Here is a 23934-nt window from a genome sequence, read left to right on the forward strand (position 1 = left end):
TCCAAAACGGAAAACCCTCTCTCTTTTTCATTTAAAAAATAATTCACTTTCTATAAAAATACTCAATGTCCCCATTGGCGAAGGATGGCGAGAAAAAATTGCATTTGATGGGGAGAGGAAGCATGCTATGCAAGAGATGCCATGGCCCAGGAGACCACAGAGGTGGTCTGAATTTCACATGCTGATTTGAAACAAGCATCCCAATCGTGCTCCTCCAGCAGCAGGAGGCCATGGACTCAGCCACACTTCTGACATTTTGATCCAGTGTGCTCCTCCAACACCCACCCCCAAATAGCTCTCTGAATAAAGAGGCTTTCTCCATTTTAGTCACATCTGCCACCAAGAGTGTTTTCCTCTGCTTGGGCAATGTGGGAGGCAGGATCAGGATTGGCTCACATCGGCTCCAGCCCTGGCCATGGTTTGTTGGAGGTTGCCGTGGGTTTGCCCCTTTGGCCCTCTAGGGAAGATAGAGGCATTGCTCCCCCCCCCACCCGCCCACCCCAATCCAACTTACTGAACTTTGTCCTGGGGGTTTGCTTTGCGCCTTCCGCTCATGACAGATGCAGGATCCAGCAATGAATGTTCCCAGATGGAGTTAGCCCCATTACTGTACAAGGTTTCCAACATCTGCAAAAAAAAAGCAGAATACAAAGCATGGAGCTGCTGTCTTCCTCTTGTCCAGAGCAACTTAGACGCTAGGTGACAGTTGTCCTGTTGCTGGCATGGAGCTCTGCAGGTGTACTCTGCAAACGTTCTATAATGCACCAGCATTTATTACAGAAACAGCCCTTCTCAAGGCTCTGCTCAAAGTTTTGTTGACCTTTAGAATAAAGTTAAGGGTTAGAGTATGGGTTTAATGCGCAAAAAAACATGCACTTCAGCATTTCAAAAGGCCCCATCCACCTTTGGGCCACACACGACTACTATGGGAAGCTGTTAAGCAGGAGGGGTGGTCATCTGCATGGGCAGCAGCGAGCCCAGTGTGTGTTACCTGAAGCAGCGTTGTGGGCCACGGTGTGTGTTTCAGGTGCCTGACTTGGGAGATGTGCCGGCCCAGGCTCCTATGAACACTGCAGCATTCATCACAAATCAGAACTCCTCTGTTAACTGATGCCCAACATGGGTCTGAAAGAAAAACAGTGGCACATTTAGCATAAGAAGAGAGAGAGGCAGGAGTTTGGTTGCAAAGAAATACCACTACCGTCCACTTCAGCCACAGGTAGTGCTTGGGTTTCTCAGGTCCAGTTTTTATATTTTAAAAACTACTCTACTTTGTGCATCACCAAACAAGGAAGGAAATCTGGATTTGTACTGAGCTCAGAGAAGGCACCCAGGGCATGAGCTAAAACAAGCTGCAAAGAACATGCCAGGGTCATGCAAAACAGGAAGCATGACAAGCATCAAGCCAGATTTGGCCTTGAGTCACAAGCCAAGCTCTCTGCTGAACCGGAGCAGAATGGGAAGGTGCTTGGCAAAGCATGAGATCTCTTGAACTGAAGCTGAATAGAACATCTGTTGCCCTACTGTCTTTACTGCAAAGGTGCATCATTATTAGAGAAGTTGTAAGAACAGCAGAGGGAAATTGCCAGTTCTCCCTGAAAGAGCTGAAGAACGCACACAATGAAGAAATCCTTGCATACTTGTTTAAGTGTGGGGGAAGATATGGGGCAAGGCTGCTGAAACAGCCAGCAATTCCCATTTCCACATAAATTATTAGGGTCCCCTGTGCATTTCAAGAGCACGGCAACTCAGCCTCCACCCTAAAAACTACTTACTTACAATGCAGCAAAGTGGAATTGCAAGCTGCAAGAAAGAAGAGCATCTACGCTTAACCTCAGAGCTCTCATTTGGGATTTATGGGCAGTATGCCAGTATACATATTTTGTACTTGATGCTAGACAGGCTCCCCAACTAGTACAAGTTGGCAACTTACTTACAGAAGGACAACTCAGGGGTTTGTGAGTTGGGGGCACAGATTACCAAAGTTGCCTCTGTCTGATCTGGGGGAAGTGACTGCCACAGTTGTGGGGTATGCCCAAGTGCCCTCGGCTGTGTGAACTCAGCCCACAAATGGCAGAGCTGAAGTAGTGCTTTCGTGATGGTGCAATGGGGAGGAAGAAATCATCCAGAGCCGGTACCTTGAATTGTGCCCAGACCACGAGGCAAACCTGAGATTCGCTGTGGCAGGAAGATCCACAACAAGAGCCCAAGGGGCAACCACTGGTAGCCACACGAGGCTCTGATGTCGGGGGCAATTCTGGCTCGTTCATCCAAGGTACAGGGGAAAGGCTCGGGCCCCTTGTGCCACCACAAGCAGAGCCGGCTGGGTTTCTGAGAACTGGCTGCTGCTTTCTCTTGCCACCTGCAATTAACTCAAGGCAGGACGCGCAATTTCCGCAGCTGGTTTCCTGTTTGGGGCCCAGAATGTCATCTCCATCAAAGGCCCTGGGGGAAGAGGGTGTGTCCCACAAACTGCCCCCAAAGCTGGGTGCTGGTGATTTTGAAAAACATAACCACCTGTGGATGGATCAGCCCCAAGGCCTTTCTAGCCTAGCATCCTGCATCCCACGGACCGGGGGAAGCCTTTGGGAAGCCCGCTTTGCAAGGACCCGAGCAGAGCCTGCAGGAGGCTAGTGGGGCCCATCCAGCAAAGCCTCTTGTTCCCATGTGCAAAGGGGAGATGGGGGCCCCCTCTTTAAACCCCTCCCTCCCTCTTTCACAGACACCCCAAGCCCAGAGCTGAGAGGCGCGGGGCTCCCCCGACAGCTGTCCCCTCGGCACCTGCTCCTTCCCCCACCCGCTTGCGAGGGGAGGCCCTCTGCACATGCCCAGAGGCCCCCTGCACACCCCCAGACGGGCCTCCCCTCAGCAGGATCGCAGCCCTCCCTTTCCCCGGCGGCCTCTCCCGCGGCAGCCCCGTGACGAGGGAGGCAGCCCCGGGGTGCCCGGGTCCCTCGGACGCCTGGGTCCTTCGAGCTCCGCGGTGGCCCCCCCGCCCGCCCGTCGTCCGCCCTTGGTCTCCCACGGCGCTTACCGGGAGCGCTGCAATCGGCGCACACGTCGCTGCTCCGCAGCCGCTTGGACATGGCCTAGCCGGGCCGGGTGGAGCCGCTCGGGGGGCCGCCGCTCCCGCTAACGGGTCCCTCTCAGCCCCGCCAGTCACGGGGAAGGCGTCCTGCGCGTGCGCGCGCCACCAGCGCCCCTCCTCGCGCTAGCCGAGCCATTCGCCAAGCCGCTTGCGCCAAGTGCGCACCTCACCATCGCCGCGCGGAGGGTCCGTGACGAGGGATGCTGGGGCGGGGCCTCGGGCGGCCATCTTGCCGCCGGGAAAGGCGAGGCATGCGGCGACCATATTTGTTGCGGGCAAAGGTGGTCCATTATTAGTGCTACTGTTTTTATAAAATTGACACTCCAGGAAAAATTAGGGAAGAAAATTAATATGATAGCCCTCTTAAAATATCTGAAGGGCTGCCCCATGGAAGATGAAGCAAGCTTGTTTTCTCCTGCTCTGGATAGTAGGACTCAAACCGATGGCTTCAAGTTACAAGAAAGGAGATTCTGACTAAACATCAGAAAAAACTTTCTGACAGTAAGAGCCATTCGACAGTGGAAGGTCTCCCTCCAGAGGTTGTGGACTCTCCTTCCTTGGACGTTTTTAAGCTGAGGTTGGATGCCCATCTGTCATGGATGCTTTAGTTGAGTTTCCTGCATTTAAGGATGTTGGAGTAGATGAGCCTTGGGTTCCCTTCCAACTCTACAATTCTATGATTCTGTGATTCAGTCCCAAGCCAGAGACCTGCCTCTTTAAACCCTTTGATCCAAGGAAGGGGCAGAGCCTGGAAGGTAATCATCTATAAAGCCCTCATAAAAGCTCACCTGGAGCTCTCCACAGTGCTGCCATTACTGACCTTGCCCCATTGTGAAATCAGTGAAACCAGAATAGGACATACGGTAAGTGGAGCCTAATGGATGACCAAAGGGGACCCATCTTGTCCATCCTTCTATTCTCAGTGGCCAACTAGATATCTATCTATTTGGGATTGTACAGCTCTAGGCAGGCCTAAGCCACCATGCCACCCCAGTCATGTGCTGATAGCAGAGTTAACCAGGGTTCCATCTGCACCCCATGCAAATATTACTTGCCCAATGAAAGCACTTCCTCAGTCTGGTGATCCCCCATTGAGCCCCTCCCTGCTCTGTAGTCCTGCAGCCTCCAAACCAGCGAAGGAGAGGCCAAGTTCCCCTCTGCCTCTTTCCTGGCACAGCCACAGCCTGTCCAAGAGGCACCTTGGGTGGCTATTTAAGCTGAAGCCCCCTGGCATGTCACTGGCTGTGATGAATGATGTTCCAAGAAAATTTGCTATTTTCTGCTCCCAGACAGACTAGCGGATGCATCTTGAATGCCAATGAGGAGGAACTGGGGAGACCAGGCAGCTGCTTTTCAGGTTTGTATGTAAAAGCCCCCCCCCCGCTTCCAAGTTTCCCCGGCTGTGCCTTCCCCCTTCATCTATCATTCTAAAACATTTCTGTCTCGCTAGTCAGCTACACACACCCCTGCGGCGAAGCAGCTTACAAAAACTAGTAGACAGTTTTGCCCTTAGCTCCACAATCTAAAATACACAACCCACGAGGAAAAAGAGATTGGGAGGGAGGAGGAAAACAACAAGCTCAGGCAGGTGTTCTTAAAGTCACAGTCCTTCTAATGAACCGTTTGGATAGAAGAGATGAACTGCTTCTCCCTTGGAGGTTAATTTTGAAAAACAAAGTGGCAAACGGCTATGGTTCTGCCTTGGACCAGTACACTTCCCATTTGCCTGAATAAAAGTCCCTCCCCCCCCCATTTAGGTGGGATTTGGAGCCTTCCAGGAAGAATGGGAGGCCATGGCACCTCTCTTGGCTAGAAATTAAGCCATGGCTGAGCCCACCAGAAGTGGCACCTCAACTTAGCTAGGCTCGCTCTGAGGTCCTGTGTCTGTTCCAGGTCTCAAGGCTGAGGCACTGGCTTGGGCTTTCCCTGAAGGAAGTGGGGAACCCAAAGCAACCAGCCTTGGCCAGGCATTTGGGTTGGGCTTTGCTTGTTCTGACTTGGTCAGATCCCACCTGGGATGTCCAGTTCTGGGTGCCACAGTTTAAGACCGGATATTGACAAGCTGGAAGGTGTGCAGAGGAGGGCAGCCAAGATGATCCAAGGTCTAGTTGATGGGGTCAGGGATGTTGAGGCTGCAAAGAGGAGACTGCGAGGGGACAGGATGGCCAGACATACAGGATATGGGGGCTGTCATCCAGAGGGTGGAGTGAGCTTTTGTTTCTCTTGCTTCGGAGAGTGGGACCCAAACCAGTAGATTCAAATGCTAAGAAAGGAAATTCTGATTAAACCTCACAAAAAACTTTCTGACGGCAAGAGCCGTTTGGCAGTGGAATGGACGCCCTGGGAAGCTGGTGGACTCTCCTTCACTGGAAGTATTTAAACAGAAGTCAAGGATGCCGTAGCTGAACTAGATGGCCCTCAAGGGTCCCTTCCAATTCCACAGTTCTATGGTTCTATGATAAGCTAATACGTCGCCCTCTCCAAACATGGCCGCCTGATCTACGTCGGCGGCAACGGCGCCCTTAGTTACCATGGTGGTCGGAGGGAAGCGCGAGCGAAGCAGAGAGAGACAATACCAGTTGCCTTCTTCCAAGATGGCCGCCAGAGTACCAGGAGACTGTTGGCCGCCCTCAGACATCACGGCGGGCAGCGCAGGAAGCGTGGGTGTGTCGGGGGGCGGGGCTGACGCTTTTGCCCGCACGCAACATGGCGCCCGCGGCTTCAAGGGAGGGACGAGGGAAGGCGGGTGGTTGCCCTGAGCGATCCCCCCTCCCGGCACCGCCTCCGAAGGCCGTCCCGCCCGCGAGGGGAGGGGGCCGCGGTTCTTCCTCCTCCTCCTCCTCCTCCTCCTCCTCCTCCTCCTCCTCCTCCTCCTCCTCCTCCTCCTCCTCCCGGGGCCTCCTTCCTGGTCCCCACAGGCGGGCGCGTGGCCGGGCGGGTCGGCCTGGCGGGGGGCGAGGAAGGAGGAGCAGCGTAGGAGCGGTGGGGTGGGGGTGAAGGGTGAAAGGTTAGGGGGAGCCCATAAGCGGGGGGCTGACGAGGGCCTCCCACAGATTCCGAGAGGGGTGAGGGGCTTCGCTGGGCAGCCAGAGGAGGGGTGGGGGAGGCAGCCCCGACCGTGGGGGGCGGAGAGGTGCTCCCCAGCCTGCATTGGGGCAGCGGAGGGCATGACCTGAGAGGGCCCTGGCGTGGGGGAGAAGGGGCCCATCGGCCCAGAATGAGCTCTTCGAGGGACGCCGACAGCAAGTTCCCTTTGCACGGCTTAGTCTGGAATAATGACTTCCAGAAGCTGGAAGAAGCGCTGAAGAACAAGGTAAAAAAGAGGAAGGGGGCATGTGGCGTTGGAGGGGACACCTGGGCTCTTAAGACTTCCACAGGTGTTTGTGTGGACTCTGAGGAGTTGCACCTGTGGATCACCTTCGTGTCTTTTCTTTCTTCCCAAGAGCTTCAGTAGGATGTGCATGAGAACATCCTCATGACAACCCTGTGAGGGAGGCTAGGCTGAGAGAGGGCAAGTGGCCCCCAATCTCAAGTGCTCCTGCCGCTGTCTTCTCTGGAGCCAGGGCTCTGTCTGTTGGCTCAGGGCTGGAGGGGCTCAAGAGGGGTTGATGGACACATTCATCATGGCAGAGGGTGTACCCATGTTTTCAGTAGAGCAAACCTTTTAGGGTGGTGGAGAACGGGGGTCCTACAGTGGACTCCTCCATGTCCTAATTCATTCTTCTCTAACCTGGTGCCCTCCATCCCTTTTGGACTACCACTTGCCGGTTGGGGATGATGGGAGTTGTCCAAAACATCTGGTGGGCACCAGGTTGGTGAAGGCTGTCCTGGTTATTTCTGGGCTTGCAGGTTTTCTAAAAGCCTTATAGCAATTACATACTATTTTTAGGTACTGCTGGCTGTTTCTTTAAAAAAAAATGTGGAGTTACGGGAAAGAGAAACCAGATTTGTCAGGCCAACCTGAGATCTGTGAAAAAGCAGGAGCAATTAAAAACCTGCACAAAGTATGCTTTATTCTCAGGCTGTGCTGCTGAGGGCTCCCTAAATGAGTGGGAGGGGGAATGAATCTCATTTGGAAGAGTTAATCCCTGTGATATGCAAAATAAGAGCAGAGAGGCCAAATGGAATCTCTGCCTCTGTTCAGGCCTATAGGCAGATATATAAAAGGAAAAGGGATGAGAGAAGCCATCAGCAGCTAAGGCTTCATAGGAAAGAATGAGTTATGAGAAGGGGCAAAGGAAGTTGTAGGGGTCCCTTCATTTGGCAGGCACAAAAGAACACAGAAATGGCCAATATTTGAGCTTGCAGCCCACCATGCCACTGGTAGAATCCTGCCCACTCTAGCAAATGGTTTCAAACAGAGAGAGTGGAAATGGCAGTTGCAACCCTTCTAGGAAGCTCTAAGGCACCGCACCATCTCGGCTTGCTCAGGTGATCTACACGCCAGGTCAGTGTCCTGGTCAACTGAGCTTGTGCTTCAGAACCTGTTATGAATTTTTCTGCAGTGCAATGATGCGTTTGATGTCTAGGGCTCTGTAGCTGATACATTGAGGCAAAAGGGGTTTTCTAAAGGGAGCATCTTCCTTGTTTTTCTCTTTCACTTGGGCATCACAGCAGGAAGTGTGTTTTTCTGCATTTCCTCTAAGGAGCATCCATCCCCTATGAGAGAGGCTGGGCTGAGTGACTGTTCCAAGGTCACCTGGTGGGCATCATGATGGGGGGATTTGAACCCAGAGCTCTCTGGTTATGTTCCCCCTGTTCCATGTTTGCCACCCATTCTTTTCTTGCTATGCTGGCAGTTCTCCAAAGCAACTGTACAACAGCCTGGTTTTCTTAAGACCAGCTGGCTTCTAACTGAAGCTTACAGGTGGTCCACAAACAGTGTTGTTGGTGTCTGGGAAATGTTGGAAACTGTCCAGGTGGGGCCAAGAAGCAAGGCCACTAGGAGGATGAGCATGCTTGCTAGCCTAGATGGAAGGAGACCACAAGGAAACCTGGGACTTTGCTAAGCTGAACCACTCTTTACTGTTGTTGGTAAAGCAGAGAATTGCTCTTCTCCACCCCTCCAAAAACCTGATTTCTTTTTGGAGAAGTTGGTCAATTTGTTCACTTCCTTCTCTGCCCAGTCAGAAGGAGTGATTTGTGTGCAGTGTTAGGCAAGTTCTAAAGGCAGGGGGAGCTTCCCGCAGGCTTAGAGCTGAGTTGGGAATTTGCGGACTGCTGTGTTCAGATAGACCAACCTGCCCCATAACCCCTTAGGCCCATAATGCTAAACTTGGTTTTAAATGTATCTGTTATTGCAGTTGTGGTTATTGTGTGTCTCCGTACACACACATACACCCAAAACCTCAGGCCCCTTCCCCTAGGAACTTGCAACTTGCAATTGGCAGCAGGTGCCAATTGTCACTTAGAGGTCCTGGTGTGTAGCTGAAATTCTGAATGGTAAGGAAAATATCACATACGGTCTTTCCTTCTTACAAGGACTAGCAGTTCTTTTACTGTGGAACTAAATTTCACTAAATTAATCCCACGAAAGTGTGCATAGGGTTTGTGCCTGAACCTGTGATTTACAGAAGATTTGTTTATCAGTTAAGCTTAAATAATCTACATATGGCCAGAACCGAACTCAGGATCCTTTGATATCTTCCCTGCAGACTTATGCATCTTCACACAGAAGTTAGCCCATCTGCAGTCAGCAGACATACAATTTTATTGCTGGTGAGGTTTTGGTAATCTGCAGATAGGTTGAATCTTAATTGCTAAATCATCCGAAATGCGGGACATTGGCCAGTGAAAAACCTGGTTATCTGTTGTTGGGCCTAACTTTACAACTTCAGTGTAACTTGTGTGTTTGTGTGTGTTGGCCCACGCGGCCATAAACTCACTATTGCCAACCTAGTGTCTCCAGAAAATTCAGACTACGGCTCCCATCAGCCTCAACCAGCACAAACTGATGTGTGGTGTGTTGGGAACATGGCTGGCTGGGACCGCTCTGGAGGGCATCAGGTTAGGGAAAGCTGCCCTAAGCAGTGCTGTGTACAGCACTGATTACACAATAGAACTCCCACCAGCAGTACTGAAAATGATCATGACCTTTCCTCTTTGGCTCACTGTTGATTTTTACTTTCCCCCCTTAGTTATAGATGCTCTTCTGTTTCAGATTTCTAAAGCTAGTAGTGAAAGACCTAGGTAAGGCGCGAGTGTGTGTTGCTGTTTGCATGCTAGTGGCTCTTTCTCTGCCTTGTGTGGTTTGCATTTTGTAGTGGTCTGTCAAGAGCGCTCATTGTCGTGTGTGTGTGTGTGTGTCCGTGTCCATCCCCCAAGTGGGGGTCCAATCCCAGTGACCATCTGTTTCCATAATATCACCAGTCATTTTACAAAGTTTGCTTTGTAAAGGTTATTGCCTGGTATATGCATCAGCAGGCATTTTGCCATAGCATCCTCTCGTAGCTGAATAGGATGACAGCAATTCCTGGTACAGAAAATCAGAAGCCAGATTCTTCTTTTCGGGGGGGGGGGGGCAGAAGCTTATTTTCAGCTTTCGGGGGGGGACAAGAGGGGGAATAACACAATGGGAGGACATAGACTTTGTACACAGAAGTCCCTCTCAGTCCCAGGCCTCTTAGGACATTCACAGAAGAATGTGAGTGTCTCCATTTGCAAGTGCTGGAGAGAAGATGGCTTCACCCTATTGGGCCAACACTTGTGCAGGAAGGCCTCATCTTGCAGGATACTCAGTGGGAGAGGATCCTGCAGTGTTCTTCAGCCTTGGGTCCCCAGATGTTGTTGGACCGCAACTCCTACCATTCCTGACCATAGGCTAAGCTGGCTGCAGATGGTGGGTTTTGTCATTCAACAGCATATGGGGACCCAAGGTTGTAGAACGCTGCTTACCTGTGGGTTGTTGGACTCCCACGCATAGCCAATCCATGTTCAGGGATGATAGGAGTTGGAGCCCAGCAACAGATTCCTCACCCCTCCTGTAGGAGAAATCTGGGCTGGTGAAGAGGGGAGGCACGACGGTGAGATAAAGTCCCAGCAGACTAGGCTTCCCCGTTCGCTCCCAAAGCCCACCCACAGACTCACAAAGAGCTGGGAAATTGTAAGAGCCTGGAGGAACTTGCTGACACAGTTCTTGTGGAGCTCCAGTTTGAAAAAGAAAGGAGGAACCTCTTCCCACAAGTGCTTTCGTGATTATTGCAGGGGAGATCCTAGCTCAGGGGTTGAACTCTGCCCACCAAATGCCCCAGGTTCAGTGCTCAGCATCTCTAGCCAAATGATCTTGCATAGGAAGGCCAGTTGCCATCTGGGAGAGCTGCCACCACTCTTGGGTAGACCAGCCTTCCCCAGATGCCTCCTGCCATTCTTGCTGTGGCTGATGGGAATTGCAGTCCAAAATGGCACTAAGGCAGAGGGGAGTTGTATCCAGAATATCTGGAGAGCACAGGTTTGGGGAAAGTAAACAATATCGTGTTAAAGGAACCAATGATCTGACTCAGTATGATTGCTGCTTGAGTTGGATGCTGGTGGAACCTACCAAGAGAAAAATGCTTAATTGCAAAACATTGAAGGAGGCAAAATCTGTCTGTTTCACAGACCGCTGGTGGGGTGCCCCACATGAGCTGCAGTTTGAGACCAGAATTTCTTCCATGTCTCTTCATAATTTCATTGCATAGGGTGTTTTACTTATCTCTATATAAAGGATGATCAGTTTGATTTCTCTTGGGATTGCTGTCTCATTTTAAGCTTGCCTGCCTATGTTTCCTTATAAGCAACACCAACAGCATTGAAGCTGTCAGCATAGACTCCATGAAACATTGTCAGCTTTCATATTTAGCTCTGTACATCCTTGATGACTTGTGTTGACTATAGCAGAGGCCTTAGAAGAGGTCTGCCTATTGGCTTTTTAGCAGGATGTGGACCAGCAGGATCCCCGTGGCCGGACCTCATTGCATCTTGCTGTTTCTTTGGGATACATCGAGTCTGTCAGAGTCCTCCTGCGGCATAAAGCAGATGTCACCAAAGAAAATGCACAGGGATGGACAGGTAAGGGGTTGCAGCAAGGCATGTTTGCAGCAAAAGGGAGGAGAACAGAGGAAGAACTTCAGGCAGGGCCTAGACCAGTGTTGGGCAGAAGGTAAAGCTGTTGGTCTACTAGTCAATCGCTCATTGATTTGGTGCTTCAAGGAATACCTGGGCAAGGAATTCCAATTCCCACTTGTTTAAATAGGGCACCAACGGCACAGTTCCCACTACCCTTTAAATTAGACTTTTGAAACAAAGAAAGCTTGGGTTAAGCAGGTGTGAACTTTTGTAGGACAGGTTTATGAGCTCCAGTTCAGTTCTGGTACTGAAAACAGCTCAGAGGCACTCTGCTCTTTCATTCTAGTGTTACGTCTTTTGCACGTGACTCTGTTTGATAAATTTGGGGACTCCAGTAACAAAAGGAAAAGTAGATCTGACCAGGCTAAAGCATGCCTATTCTAGGCCTAGATGTTTCTATGCTATTCTAGGCCCTGGAGGTTCTGAGGATGGCTGTCCAGGGAGCTAAGAAAGTTCCAGAAAAGCAGAAGTGAAAGTTCATGTTCTTGTTTAAACTGGCTCACTAGTTGCCAAGTATCCAGCATGATGTGAATCCCTTTCCCTCTCTCTTAGCTTCCCTCTGTTTATCTTTTTTCCAGTCTTGCATGAAGCTGTCAGCACAGGGGATCCTGAGATGGTCCACATGATCCTGCAACATAGGGATTACCACCAGACATCCACCACTCTTGGTGGGGTCCCAGAATTGCTCCAAAAAATTAATGAGGTAAATAGAGAGGCATGAACGATGCCTATTTAGCTTGCCAGTTCTTTTTAATTCCATAACCTTCATTTTATTATTATTTTTAAAATATTTTTTATTAATTTTCCAACACAAATTAGAAACAAAACAACACACACACATAAACAAACAAGAACATATAAACATGTATAATTTCAAAAACTCTTTTTCCTAAACCTTACTTCTCGGACTTCCCCTTACCTCCCCTTTTCTGCATCCCTGTTTTAAATTTCTTCAGCAACTCTTCACACCAATTAATTAATTACTTATTTTCTTTTCACGCTTCTTCTCATCCATAATCAATTACAGCTGTAATTCTATATTTTCCTTTCCTTTGACATTTTAGCACTCATCAATTTTACAACAATTTTTGAGATATACTTTAAATTTCTTCCAGTCTTCTTCCACCGTCTCTTTTTCTTGGTCACAGATTCTGCCAGTCATCTCTGCCAGTCCCATATAATCAATCACCTTTGTCTGCCATTCTTCCAGTGTGGGTAGTTCTTGTGTCTTCCAATACTTTGCTAAAAGGATCCTTGCTGCTGTAGTGGCGTACATAAAAAACGTCCTATCCTTCTTTAACACCAATTGGCCGACCATGCCCAAGAGAAATGCCTCTGGTTTCTTATGAAAAGTACATTTAAGTACTTTCTTAATTTCATTATAGGTCATTTCCCAGAAGGCCTTAATCTTCGGGCAGGTCCACCAAAGGTGATAAAAGGTTCCTTCAGTCTCATTACATTTCCAGCATTTATTATTGGGCAAATGATAAATTTTTGCGAGCTTGGTTGGGGTCATGTACCACCTGTAGATCATTTTCATAATATTTTCTCTTAAGGCATTACATGCCGTAAATTTTATACTGGTGGTCCATAACTGTTCCCAATCCGCAAACATAATGTCATGACCAATATCTTGTGCCCACTTAATCATAGCTGATTTGACGGTCTCATCTAGTGTGTTCCATTTCAGCAGCAAGTTGTACATTCTTGATAAGTTCTTAGTATTGGGTTCTAACAGCTCTGTTTCTAGTTTGGATCTCTCCATCTGGAAGCCAATTTTCTTGTCTTGTTTAAACACCTCCATTATTTGATGGTAATGAAGCCAATCTCGTACCTTAGACTTTATTTTCTCAAAACTCTGTAATTTAATTTTTCCACTCTCTTGCTCTAGAATTTCACAATATTTTGGCCATTTGGATTCCATATTTCACCTCCTTAGCTTCCATTGGTGACAACCACCTGGGGTTTTTATTTTCCAACAAATCCTTATATCGAATCCAAACATTATATAATGCTTTCCTGACAATATGGTTTTTAAATCCTTTGTGGGTTTTTACCTTGTCATACCAGATATATGCATGCCAACCGAATCTATTATCAAATCCTTCCAAGTCCAAAATGTCTATATTCTCAAGAAGTAGCCAGTCTTTCAACCAGCAGAAAGCTGCCGATTCATAGTACAGTCTTAAGTCCAGCAGGGCAAACCCCCCTCTGTCTTTTGCATCAGTTAATATCTTAAATTTTATTCTGGGCTTTTTGCCCTGCCAGACAAATTTGGATATATCTTTCTGCCACTTCTTGAAACAGTCCATTTTATCCACAATCTGTAATGTCTGAAACAAAAATAGCATTCTAGGCAATACATTCATCTTAATTACAGCAATTCGGCCTAACAAGGAAAGTCTCAAATTTGACCATATTTCTAGATCTTTCTTTACCTCTGTCCAACATTTGTCATAATTGTCTTTAAATAGGTTCACATTCTTAGATGTCGTATTAATCCCCAAGTATTTCACCTTCTTTGCCACCATTAATCCAGTTTCACTTTGAAACCTCTCTTTTTCATCATTTGTTAAATTCTTCTCCAAGACTTTAGTTTTTTGCTTATTCAACTTGAATCCTTCTACCTGACCAAAAGCTTGAATTAGTTCTAAAACTCTTTTCGTACTAGTGTCTGGCTGTTGTAAAGTCAATACTAGGTCATCTGCAAAGGCCCTCAGTTTATATTGTTTGGCTCTGACCTGGATTCCTTTAACCAGCTGGTCCCCCCTAATCATATTTAACAATACCTCCAAGACAGATATAAAAAGTAGTGGGGATATTGGGCACCCCTGTCGTGTCCCTTTTTCTATGGAAAGTTCTTCAGTAACCACATTATTTACAATTAACTTTGCTTTTTGTTCAGAATATATTGCACCTATACCATTTTCAAACCTTTGGCCTACCCCCATCCCATGGAGATGCTTCTTCATAAAACTCCAAGAAATATTATCAAAGGCTTTCTCCGCATCCACAAATATTAATACAGCCTTCGTATTAATATTAACTTCTAGCAATTCCATAATATCAATTATGTTTCTAACATTATCTGACGTATGTCTCCCTGGGAGAAAGCCGGCCTGGTCCTTGTGAATCTCCTCCACCAACACCTTCTTTAGTCTTTTTGCCAAAATGTCAGCAAATATTTTGTAATCCACATTGAGTAATGATATAGGGCGGTAGTTCTTAATCTGGTTCTTTTCAGTCTCAGTTTTTGGTATAAGTGTGATAAATGCTTCTTTCCACGATTCGGGCGCCTTTCCCCCCTCTAAAATTTTATTACAGACCTCCTTCAGCGGTTGTACTAGCCATTCCTTCAAGGCTTTGTAGTATCTGGAGGTCAGTCCATCTGGTCCTGGAGATTTCCCTAATTGCATATTTTGAATGGCACCCTCTATTTCTTGTTCTGTTATTTTCTCATTCAAGATCATTGTACTTTGTTGTGAATTTTTTTGTAATCCATATTTCTTAAGAAAATCATCTATTTCTCCTTCGTTCTCCGGCCCTCGTGCGTATAATCTTCTGAAATAACTCTGAAAACAATTACTTATCTCATTTGGTTTATAAATGTTCCTTCCTTCCACCTCCAGGCTTGTAACTGTATTCAGTTTTTGTCTCTTCTTCAGTTGCCATGCCAGAAGTTTCCCACATTTGCTGATTCAAATGTCCTTTGTCTCATTCGCTTAATTTTCCATTCTATCTCTTGATTCATCAGTTCCATATATCGCATCTGGTAAAACTTAATTTCTCTCAGAATCTCATGAGACTTTGGTTTTGCCCTCAATTTCTTTTCTCCTTCTTTCATCTTTTCCAATATCTTATCTTTCTTCTCATTTTGTTTCTTCCTCTTTAAAGAATTCTGTTGTATTAGGAAACCTCACATCACGGCTTTACTTGTGTCCCAAATTATTCTTTTCTCAACATCTGTCTTCAGGTTTATCTCAAAGTAGTCTTTCAAAGTTTTTTGGGCCTTTTTGTAGATCTCATCATCTCTAAATAGGGTGTCATTCATTCTCCATCTAAAGGAGCCAGCTGTTGTTATTTTCATCTCCATCTCTACGGCATTATGGTCGGAGCACGTCTTTGGGCAGATTTCTACTTTTTTTATCTTTGGAGCCATCCCACTAGTAATCCAGATTTGGTCAATTCTTGTCCATGTCATTTTTGCTTCCGAGAAAAAGGTTCCCTCTCTCTCAAGAGGGTTCCTTGTTCTCCAAATATCAATCAAGTCCATATTTTCAGTCATTTCAAAGAAAGTCTTTGGTAATCTCCCATCTTTAGAGACCACCTGTCTTTGTGCTTTGTCCATGTTTGTGGAAACCACGCCATTCATGTCTCCCATCAAAATTAAGTTATGATCCAGATAGTCCATTAAGATCTCATGCAATTTCTTAAAAAATTCTGCCTTCCCTTCATTTGGTGCATAAATTCCAACTGTCAAAATTTTTTCTCCTTGGACTTGTATTTCAATTGCCAAAAATCTTCCTTGTTCATCTTTAAAAATCAACTTTGGGGCCAACTTTTCCTTTGCGTAGATCACCACTCCTCTTTTCTTAACTTTATCTGACGAAATAAATTCCTGACCTAATCTTTTGTTTATAAGCAATTTTCTATGTGCCCTGGTCATATGGGTTTCTTGTAGACAAATTAAGTCCAAATGTTCTCTTTCCAAAATATGAAAAACCTCACGCCTTTTTCTGGGAAGGTTCAATCCATTGCAGTTCCAACTTAGAAATTGCAGAGCCATCTTGTTGTTTAGTTGATTACTCTCCAGCTGCTCCCTCCGGCTGTTCTTCCTCCGTCGATGGTTTAAGTCCAAATGTTAGATTCAAGATATCTGCTTCTGGAGTCGGTTCCACCACTCCCTTTTGAAGGTCCTCCTCGTTCCCTTCCAGGAATTGTTCTTTATCTTGCACTGTTCTTATTTTTATTTTCTTCCCTTTGTAGTTAAAAGACAGACCTTGTGGAAATTCCCACCTGAAAGGTAAATTGTTCTTTTTCAGCAGGTAGACCAGGTCCTTGTAATGAGTTCTTGCCTCCAAGATGAATTTAGGGATGTCCTTGTAGATTTGCACGTAGGCGTCTTCGATCTCTAAAGTTTTCTGATAGTGGGCTCTTCGATCTCTAAAGTTTTCTGATAGTGGGCTCCCTTGGGCTCTTTCTATTTTGCCTCCTGCCCAATCTGAAGGCAGCTGTTATCTTAAATTCTTCTTCCTCCATGTTTACCTGCCAAAATTCTGAAAACTCTTTTGTGAGAAAGTCAACCAAGTTGTCCTTTTCGCTTTTGGGGACCAGTCTTAATCTCAGATTTCTCTCTTTCCTCTGCATCTCCCACAAAGGCAAGGCCGCCTCATGTTCATCCAACTTTTTACAGACTGGTACTAATTTTTCCTGTGTAGTTTCTGCAGTAGCTTTAGCTTCCTCAGCAATCTTTCGAGTTGTAGCATTTTCTTCAATCAATTTGTTTATGGTTTCTGTATTTGATGTAATACTTTTAGTATTCAAGTCTAATTTTGTTGACAGTTCTGTCAACTGTCTGGTATTTTCTGAATTCTGCTTTGTCAAAACTTCTAAAGATTCATTTATTTTAAGTAATGCTTGTGTCACTGGATCCATAGATATATTTGTCACTTTTTCCTGCCCAGCTGCTCCTGTTGGCAGTGTACTAGATATTGAGCCCCTTTTCTTTTGTGCAACTTTGCCTTTGGATCTTGTTATTATCTCTTCTGCTGGGCCACTCATGTCCCAAGGTCGTTCCCACAGGAGCAGCTTTAAATGGAAAAATCCACTGACTTGTTTTTCTGCAGTCTGTTTTGCAACTGTTACCCCTCAGCCCTCTAGAGGAAGTAATTCAATGTATCCAATATGTAAAAGGAACAAAGAAACTGAAAGTCCCCAAATAGAGAAAGTTTTTAGCAACAATCTTCCAATGTGTCCAAACTATCAATTTATAGTTTCAGTAAAGTCCCAAACTTGTAGCAAATAGAGTCCCAACTTTGTAACAAGTCTTAAATGACAGTTCACTGTCTCAGTGCCTTGCTCAGGCAGTCCGTTCCAAGAATCTAAAACGGCAGGAAACTTTTCTTCTTTACTTTTTTTAAGCAGGTTAAACCAAATCCACCTCTTTTCCCCCCTTGCTCCTGCTTGCTAGGGGGGAGGTTCAAGTTCAATGTCCAGGTTAGAAAATTCCAAATTAATCTCTCCTCCAATTGCAGCTTTGTATTTTCGTTGCTTTAGCTGTCATGCAGTCTGGGGAAGGCAGACTTCCTTACTTTTAACCTTTCCCGTTTTCGGCCAAATTTCAATCAAAATTTTGAAAAGTCCCAGTAAGCCTTTCAATCCTACTTATGGGTGTTCAATTTCAGTTCCAGATTTCAGGAAGGAATCGGCGCTCTCCGGTCATGGCGACGCGGCTTCATTTCACGGGCTGGGTAACGACTCTCAGCACCGCGCGCACACCCGATGCCGCTCCGGAGCCTTTAAAAAGGCTCTTTCACAGTAAAGGGGGGCGCAAATGGTGCCCGCCGAGTCTCCTTGTTCACAGGCTTCCGCGCCTGTGATTTTTAAGGGTCCCCGCTTCGCCATAGCGGTCAGACCCGAACTCGTGAAGCAGTCCTCCTCCGGAGCTCGAAGGGAGGACCGCCATTAAGCGCTGGCGCCGACCGGAAGTCCATAACCTTCATTTTAAAAGCCATAGATAGGCCTCAGCTCAGTTATAGACGAGAAATGTAAAATTTCTGAGAAAACCTTGGGGGGAAGCTACCCATTCTTTAGTTGAGCATGCTCGCAATAAGTGCATGCAGGGTTGCAACCTCAATGGTATGAGTGTTTTAGATTGCTGCTTAATACAGATGACTGGGAGATTGCCTTCTGAGTTGTTGTTGTTTAGTCATTTAGTCGTGTCCGACTCTTCGTGACCCCATGGACCAGACTATGCCAGGCCCTCCTGTCTTCCACTGCCTCCCTCAGCTTGGTCAAACTCATGCTGGTAGCTTCGAGAACACTGTCCAACCATCTCGTCCCCTTCTCCTTGTGCCCTCTTATCTTTCCCAACATCAGGGTCTTTTCCAGGGAGTCTTCGCTTCTCCTGAGGTGGCCAAAATATTGGAGCCTCAGCTTCACGACCTGTCCTTCCAGTGAGCACTCAGAGCTGATTTCTTTAAGAATGGATAGGTTTGATCTTCTTGCAGTCCATGGGACTCTCAAGAGTCTCCTCCAGCACCAGAATTCAAAAGCATCAATTCTTTGGCGATCAGCCTTCTTTATGGTCCAGCTCTCCCTTCCATACATCACTACTGGGAAAACCATGGCTTTAACTATACGAGCCTTTGTTGGCCAGGTGATATCTCTGCTTTTTAAGATGCTGTCTAGGTTTGTCATCGCCTTTCTCCCAAGAAAAAGGCATCTTTTAATTTCGTGACTGCTTTCACCATCTGCAGTGATCATGGATCCCAAGAAAGTAAAATCTCTCACTGCCTTCATTTCTTCCCCTTCTATTTGCCAGGAGGTGATGGGCCCAGTGGCAATGATCTTTGGTTTTTTGATGTTGAGCTTCAGACCATGTTTTGCGCTCTCCTCTTTCACCCTCATTAAAAGGTCCTTTAATTCCTCCTCACTTTCTGCCATCAAGGTTGTGTCATCTGCATATCTGAGGTTGTTGATATTTCTTCTAGCAATCTTAATTCCGGCTTCGGATTCACCCAGCCTAGAATTCGCATGATGAATTCTGCATATAAGTTAAATAAGCAGGGAGACAGTATACAGCCTTGTCGTACTTCTTTCCCAATTTTGAACCAATCAGTTGTTCCATATCCAGTTCTAACTGTAGCTTCTTGTCCCACATAGAGATTTCTCAGGAGACAGATGAGGTGATCAGGCACTCCCATTTCATTAAGAACTTGCCATAGTTTGATGTGGTCGACACAGTCAAAGGCTTTTGCATAGTCAATGAAGCAGAAGTAGATGTTTTTCTGGAACTCTCTTGCTTTCTCCATAATCCAGCACATGTTTGCAATTTGGTCTCTGGTTCCTCTGCCCCTTCAAAATCCAGCTTGCACTTCTGGGAGTTCTCGGTCCACATACTGCTCAAGCCTGCCTTGTAGAATTTTAAGCATAACCTTGCTAGCATGTGAAATGAGTGCAATTATGCGGTATTTGCAGCATTCTTTGGCACTGCCCTTCTTTGGGATTGGGATGTAGACTGATCTTCTCCAATCCTCTGGCCACTGCTGAGTTTTCCAAATTTGCTGGCATATTGAGTGTAGCACCTTAACAGCATTATCTTTTAAAATTTTAAATAGTTCAGCTAGAATATCATCACTTCCACTTACCTTGTTATTAGCAGTGCTTTCTATTTGACTTCACTCTCCAGGATGTCTGGCTCAAGGTTAGCAACCACACTACCTAGGGCGTACGAGACATCCATATCTTTCTGGTATAATTCCTCTGTGTATTCTTGCCACCTCTTCTTTGGTTTTAAAATAATATTTATTAAAGTTTCAAAAAAATACAGAAATAAAGAAAAAGAAAAACAGAAAATACAAAATACAGAAGAAGTAAAAACAATTAAAAAGAAATCCATCTTTCCACGTCTTGTCTTTCATTTACTTGTTTCCCTGACCTCCTCACACCTCCCTTATTTGTATTCCAGTTCAGTTAGTTAATTCAGCAAATCCTTTCCCTCTTTGTTTTTATCTTACTAATTTATCTTAATATATTGTAACTTTACATTCTGACCTGTTAACAATCCATTCTTCCTTAACCCTATATAGCATTACTGCAAAAACCACATTACGTCATTCCAACATCCTTTTAGCATTCCTTAATTTTACAGTGTTTCTGTAAATAGTCTTTAAATTTCTTCCAATCTTCTTCTACCGACTCTTCTCCCTGGTTTCGGATTCTGACGGTAATTTCCGTCAGTTCCATATAGTCCATCACCTTCTTGCCACCTCTTCTTGATGTCTTCTGCTTCTGTTAGGTCCTTACCACTTTTGTCCTTTTTTATGGTAATCTTTGTATGAAATGTTCCTTTCATATCTCCAATTTTCTTGAACAGATCTCTAGTTTTCCCATTCTGTTGTTTTCCTCTGTTTCTTTGCATTGCTCGTTTAAGAAGGCCTTCTTGTCTCTCCTTGCTATTTTTTGGAAATCTGCATTCAATTTGCTGTATCTTTCACTATCTCCCTCGCATTTTGCTTGCCTTCTCTCCCCTGCTATTTGTAAGGCCTTGTTGTAAGGAAATGCTTTCTTGCATTTCCTTTTCATTGGGATGGTTTTCGTTGCTGCCTCCTGTATAATGTTACGGGCCTCCACCCATAGTTCTTCAGGCACTCTGTCCACCAAATCTAAATCCTTAAGCCTGTTCCTCACTTCCACTGTGTATTCATAAGGGATTTGATTTATATTGTATCTTACCGGCCCAGTGGTTTAAGCTGGAATTTTGCTATAAGAAGCTGATGATCTGAGCCAGAGTCAGCTCCAGGTCTTGTTTTTGCTGACTGTATAGAGCTTCTCCATCTTTGGCTGCAGAGAATATAATCAATCTGATTTCGATGCTGCCCATCTGGTGATGTCCATGTGTAGAGTCGTCTCTTGTGTTGTTGGAAAAGAGTGTTTGTGATGACCAGCTTGTTCTCTTGACAGAACTCTATTAGCCTTTGCCCTGCTTCGTTTTGAACTCCAAGGCCAAACTTGCCAGTTGTTCCTTTTATCTCTTGACTCCCTACAATCCCCTATAATGAGAAGAACATCCTTCTTTGGTGTCATTTCTAGAAGGTGTTGTAAGGCTTCATAGAATTGGTCAATTTCAGTTTCTTCAGCACCAGTGGTTGGTGCATAAACTTGGATTACTGTGATGTTTAACGGTCTGCCTTGGATTCGTATCAAGATCATTCTATCATTTTTGAGATTGCATCCCAGTACAGCTTTCTCCACTCTTTTGTTGACTATGAGGGCCACTCCATTTCTTTTACGGGTTTCTTGCCCACAGTAGTAGATATGATGGTCATCCGAACTGAATTCGCCCATTCCCGTCCATTTTACTTCACTGATGCCCAGGATGTCAATATTTATTCTTGCCTTCTCATTTTTGACTACATCCAACTTACCAAGGTTCATGGTTCTTACATTCCAGGTTCCTATGCAATATTTTTCTTTACAGCATTGGACTTTCCTTTCGCTTCCAGGCATAACCGCAACTGAGTGTCCTTTCGGCTTTGGCCCAGCCGCTTCATCAGCTCTGAATCTACTTGTACTTGTCCTCCGCTCTTCCTCAGTAGCATGTTGGACGCCTTCCAACCTGAGGGGCTCATCTTCCAGCGTCATAACTTTTATATGCCTGTTGTCTTTGTCCATGGAGTTTTCTTGGCAGGGATACTGGAGTGGCTTGCCGGTTCCTGCTCCAGGTGGATCACGTTTGGTCAAAACTCTCCACTATGACCTGTCCATCTTGGGTGGCCCTGCACGGCATAGCTCATAGCTTCTCTGAGTTATTCAAGCCCCTTCGCTACGGCAAGACAGTGATCCATGAAGGGGACTTCTGAGTAGATGTACATAAAATTGTGCTGAAGGTTATGAAGTGGGGTGTTGCGGTCATTGGAGAAACACAGTGAAAAGAACAGCAGATGCCTAATACTTCTGTCTAATGTCTTAATGCAACAGCAGCGGGGAACCTTCAGTCACTGGCCTTACTGGGCCCTCGTGACCTCTCCACTTGGCCAAGCCATACCCACCTGCTGTCATACATGAGATCAATTGTGGGTCTTATAAAGTCATGGCTGGTGTAAGCGCTTTGACGCCTCAGCTATTGGCTGATTGTTGAAGCTTCAAATCACAGGGATTTTTGCAAGCCTCAAAGATCAGCGGGTGGTAAGAGCTTAAGGAGCACCCAGAACAGCCAACCGCCTGCTGTTCATCTGTGTGTTGACCAAGTTCTCTTTATGAAACCACTTAATGATGTGGCCACTTCATCATCATGAGGCCTGCAGGCTGCAAGTTCCATGCCATTTGTGCAATATTGCATTCATTTCATTTTAAAGTAACACATTGGATTTTATAGGCCCTACCCCAGTCTGAATCACACATCACAACTGTGCTCTTTTCCCTCCTCCAACAGACACCAGATTTTTATGTGGAAATGAAATGGGAATTCACCAGTTGGGGTACGTTCAAATTAAATTTCCTTCTCTTTGAGGCTGTGTATTTCCTTTTGTGTTCAGCTCACTCTCACTGGGACTTGCTTGTTTTCAGTTATGTTGCACTAGGTCTATGTGTCTGCCCTGCCAAAACCCCCTAAGAGCCCCCAAAGGGTCTGTGTTTAACCTGAGTGCACATATGCAAACTACATGCTAGATAGTGAACCACAAGAGGTGAGAGCATCTTCCCTACAAGGAAAGGCTATATCGGGGATGAGGAGCATGCTGCTCTGCACACCCTGTTGGGCTACAGCTCCTGTTCTCCTGGCCCTTGCCAAGGCTGGCTGCTGCTGGTGGGAGTTGGGAGTCCAGCAGCATCTGGAGGGACTGCAAGGTCCTCACCTGCCCGCCTGCCGCCACCCAGTTTAGGAAAAAGCATGATTGGAAAGGGGCCTGCCAGAGGTTTGTGAGTTCATGGGCGGTGCTGAGAGATTTTCCTCCCTTGTAATATTAGAACTTGGGGTGGGGTCCTCCAATGAAACTGATAGGGAGGAGATTCTGGACAGGTGAGAGAAAAGTCTGCAAAATGCAGATTTATTGTTTGGAATTGGGTGCTGTAAGACAGCTAGCTACTGGGTTACGCGTATAGTGGTAAATTTTGACATGCAGCAGCTCGCCATGATGTTCCTGAAGCCTTGCTCTCCCAGTGCTGTGCTGCAGGTGGGATTCCTGGGACTCTCCAGGAGGCCAGTCCTGGAAGCAGAAGGCCAGACTCTGTGGGCCACGGGTTTGACCTTACAGGGGACCTTGGGCATTGGTGTCTTCTTTTGCGAAAAATACTTTTCTTTTCTCTCCCTTTCTCCAACTACCAACAGTTCCGCTGGTTTCCAGAGTTTGCCCCAGCGATATTTGCCGCATCTGGAAGAGCGGTGCAAAGCTGCGAGTTGACATCACACTGCTGGGATTTGAGAACATGAGCTGGGAACGAGGGAAGCGCAGTCTGATCTTCAGGGGCGAAGAAGGTAGGCAGAGAGGGTGACAGGGCTTGCAAGCTGGGGTTGCAGGGCCCTGGAGGGCAAGAGGTGGGGCATTTCCATCAGTCAGAGGCACGACCAACAGTGAACCCAGCAGTCTGTTGGAGGCAGAAAGTAAGGCTGCAATCCTAATAACCCCACTGAGTTCAATAGGGCTTACTCCTGAGTAAACATAGTTAGGATTGTGCTGTGAGTTGTGCAGGAAGACAGTCTCTCTGCAGTGGGGCAGGTAGAGGTGGAGTACATGGCCTCCGTGAGAATGCTTGGGTTTCCCCCCCAAAGGCTAAGAGTGCAACATGCATTTCTGGATTGACACCCAGGTGATGCCTCTTGCTCAGTAAAGCAAAAAGGCCTAACTGAAAACCTTTGTTTGTTTACAAAGCCCAGGAAATGGTGTTTTCATTCCACTTGAAGAAGGGCTCTGCAAAATTCAGAAACTTGCAGAGCCCTTCACCTACCTGAGTTGCTCCATTAATGACACCTGACCACATTAGGCCTTTACTATCCTTTGGGCACCAATTGTTGTCTATCACTG

The 23934-nt window shown here is 46.4% G+C and overlaps 2 protein-coding genes across 13 annotated transcripts in view; one reads left to right on the plus strand and one right to left on the minus strand.

Moving 5' to 3' along the window:
- Window positions 1-3184, minus strand: part of GIT2 (GIT ArfGAP 2) — a 44063-nt gene extending 40879 nt beyond the window's left edge. For all 6 annotated transcript variants that reach the window (XM_081884594.1, XM_081884590.1, XM_081884591.1 and 3 more), the window contains exons 1-3: window positions 3035-3184; window positions 992-1125; window positions 515-627 (exon numbers count right to left, since the gene is read on the minus strand). In XM_081884594.1, coding sequence (XP_081740720.1) covers window positions 515-627; window positions 992-1125; window positions 3035-3086 — 299 coding nt within the window. In that variant the 5' untranslated portion in view covers window positions 3087-3184. The remainder of the gene's footprint in view (window positions 1-514; window positions 628-991; window positions 1126-3034) is intronic.
- A 1207-nt stretch (window positions 3185-4391) lies between these two features.
- ANKRD13A (ankyrin repeat domain 13A) overlaps window positions 4392-23934 on the plus strand; it is a 32173-nt gene continuing 12630 nt past the window's right edge. For 3 of the 7 annotated variants that reach the window (XM_081884601.1, XM_081884605.1, XM_081884607.1), the window contains exons 1-5: window positions 6273-6401; window positions 10999-11134; window positions 11770-11894; window positions 22347-22392; window positions 23241-23387. In XM_081884601.1, the coding sequence (XP_081740727.1) occupies window positions 6306-6401; window positions 10999-11134; window positions 11770-11894; window positions 22347-22392; window positions 23241-23387 (550 nt within the window). In that variant the 5' untranslated portion in view covers window positions 6273-6305. Of the gene's footprint in view, window positions 4446-6272; window positions 6402-10998; window positions 11135-11769; window positions 11895-22346; window positions 22393-23240; window positions 23388-23934 lie in introns of those variants that run through there. The other 4 variants (XM_081884603.1, XM_081884604.1, XM_081884602.1 and 1 more) reach the window with 4 other exon arrangements.

This window comes from Podarcis melisellensis, assembly GCF_964234715.1.
Source record: "Podarcis melisellensis genome assembly, chromosome: 13".
Taxonomy (NCBI): Eukaryota; Metazoa; Chordata; class Lepidosauria; order Squamata; family Lacertidae; genus Podarcis; species Podarcis melisellensis.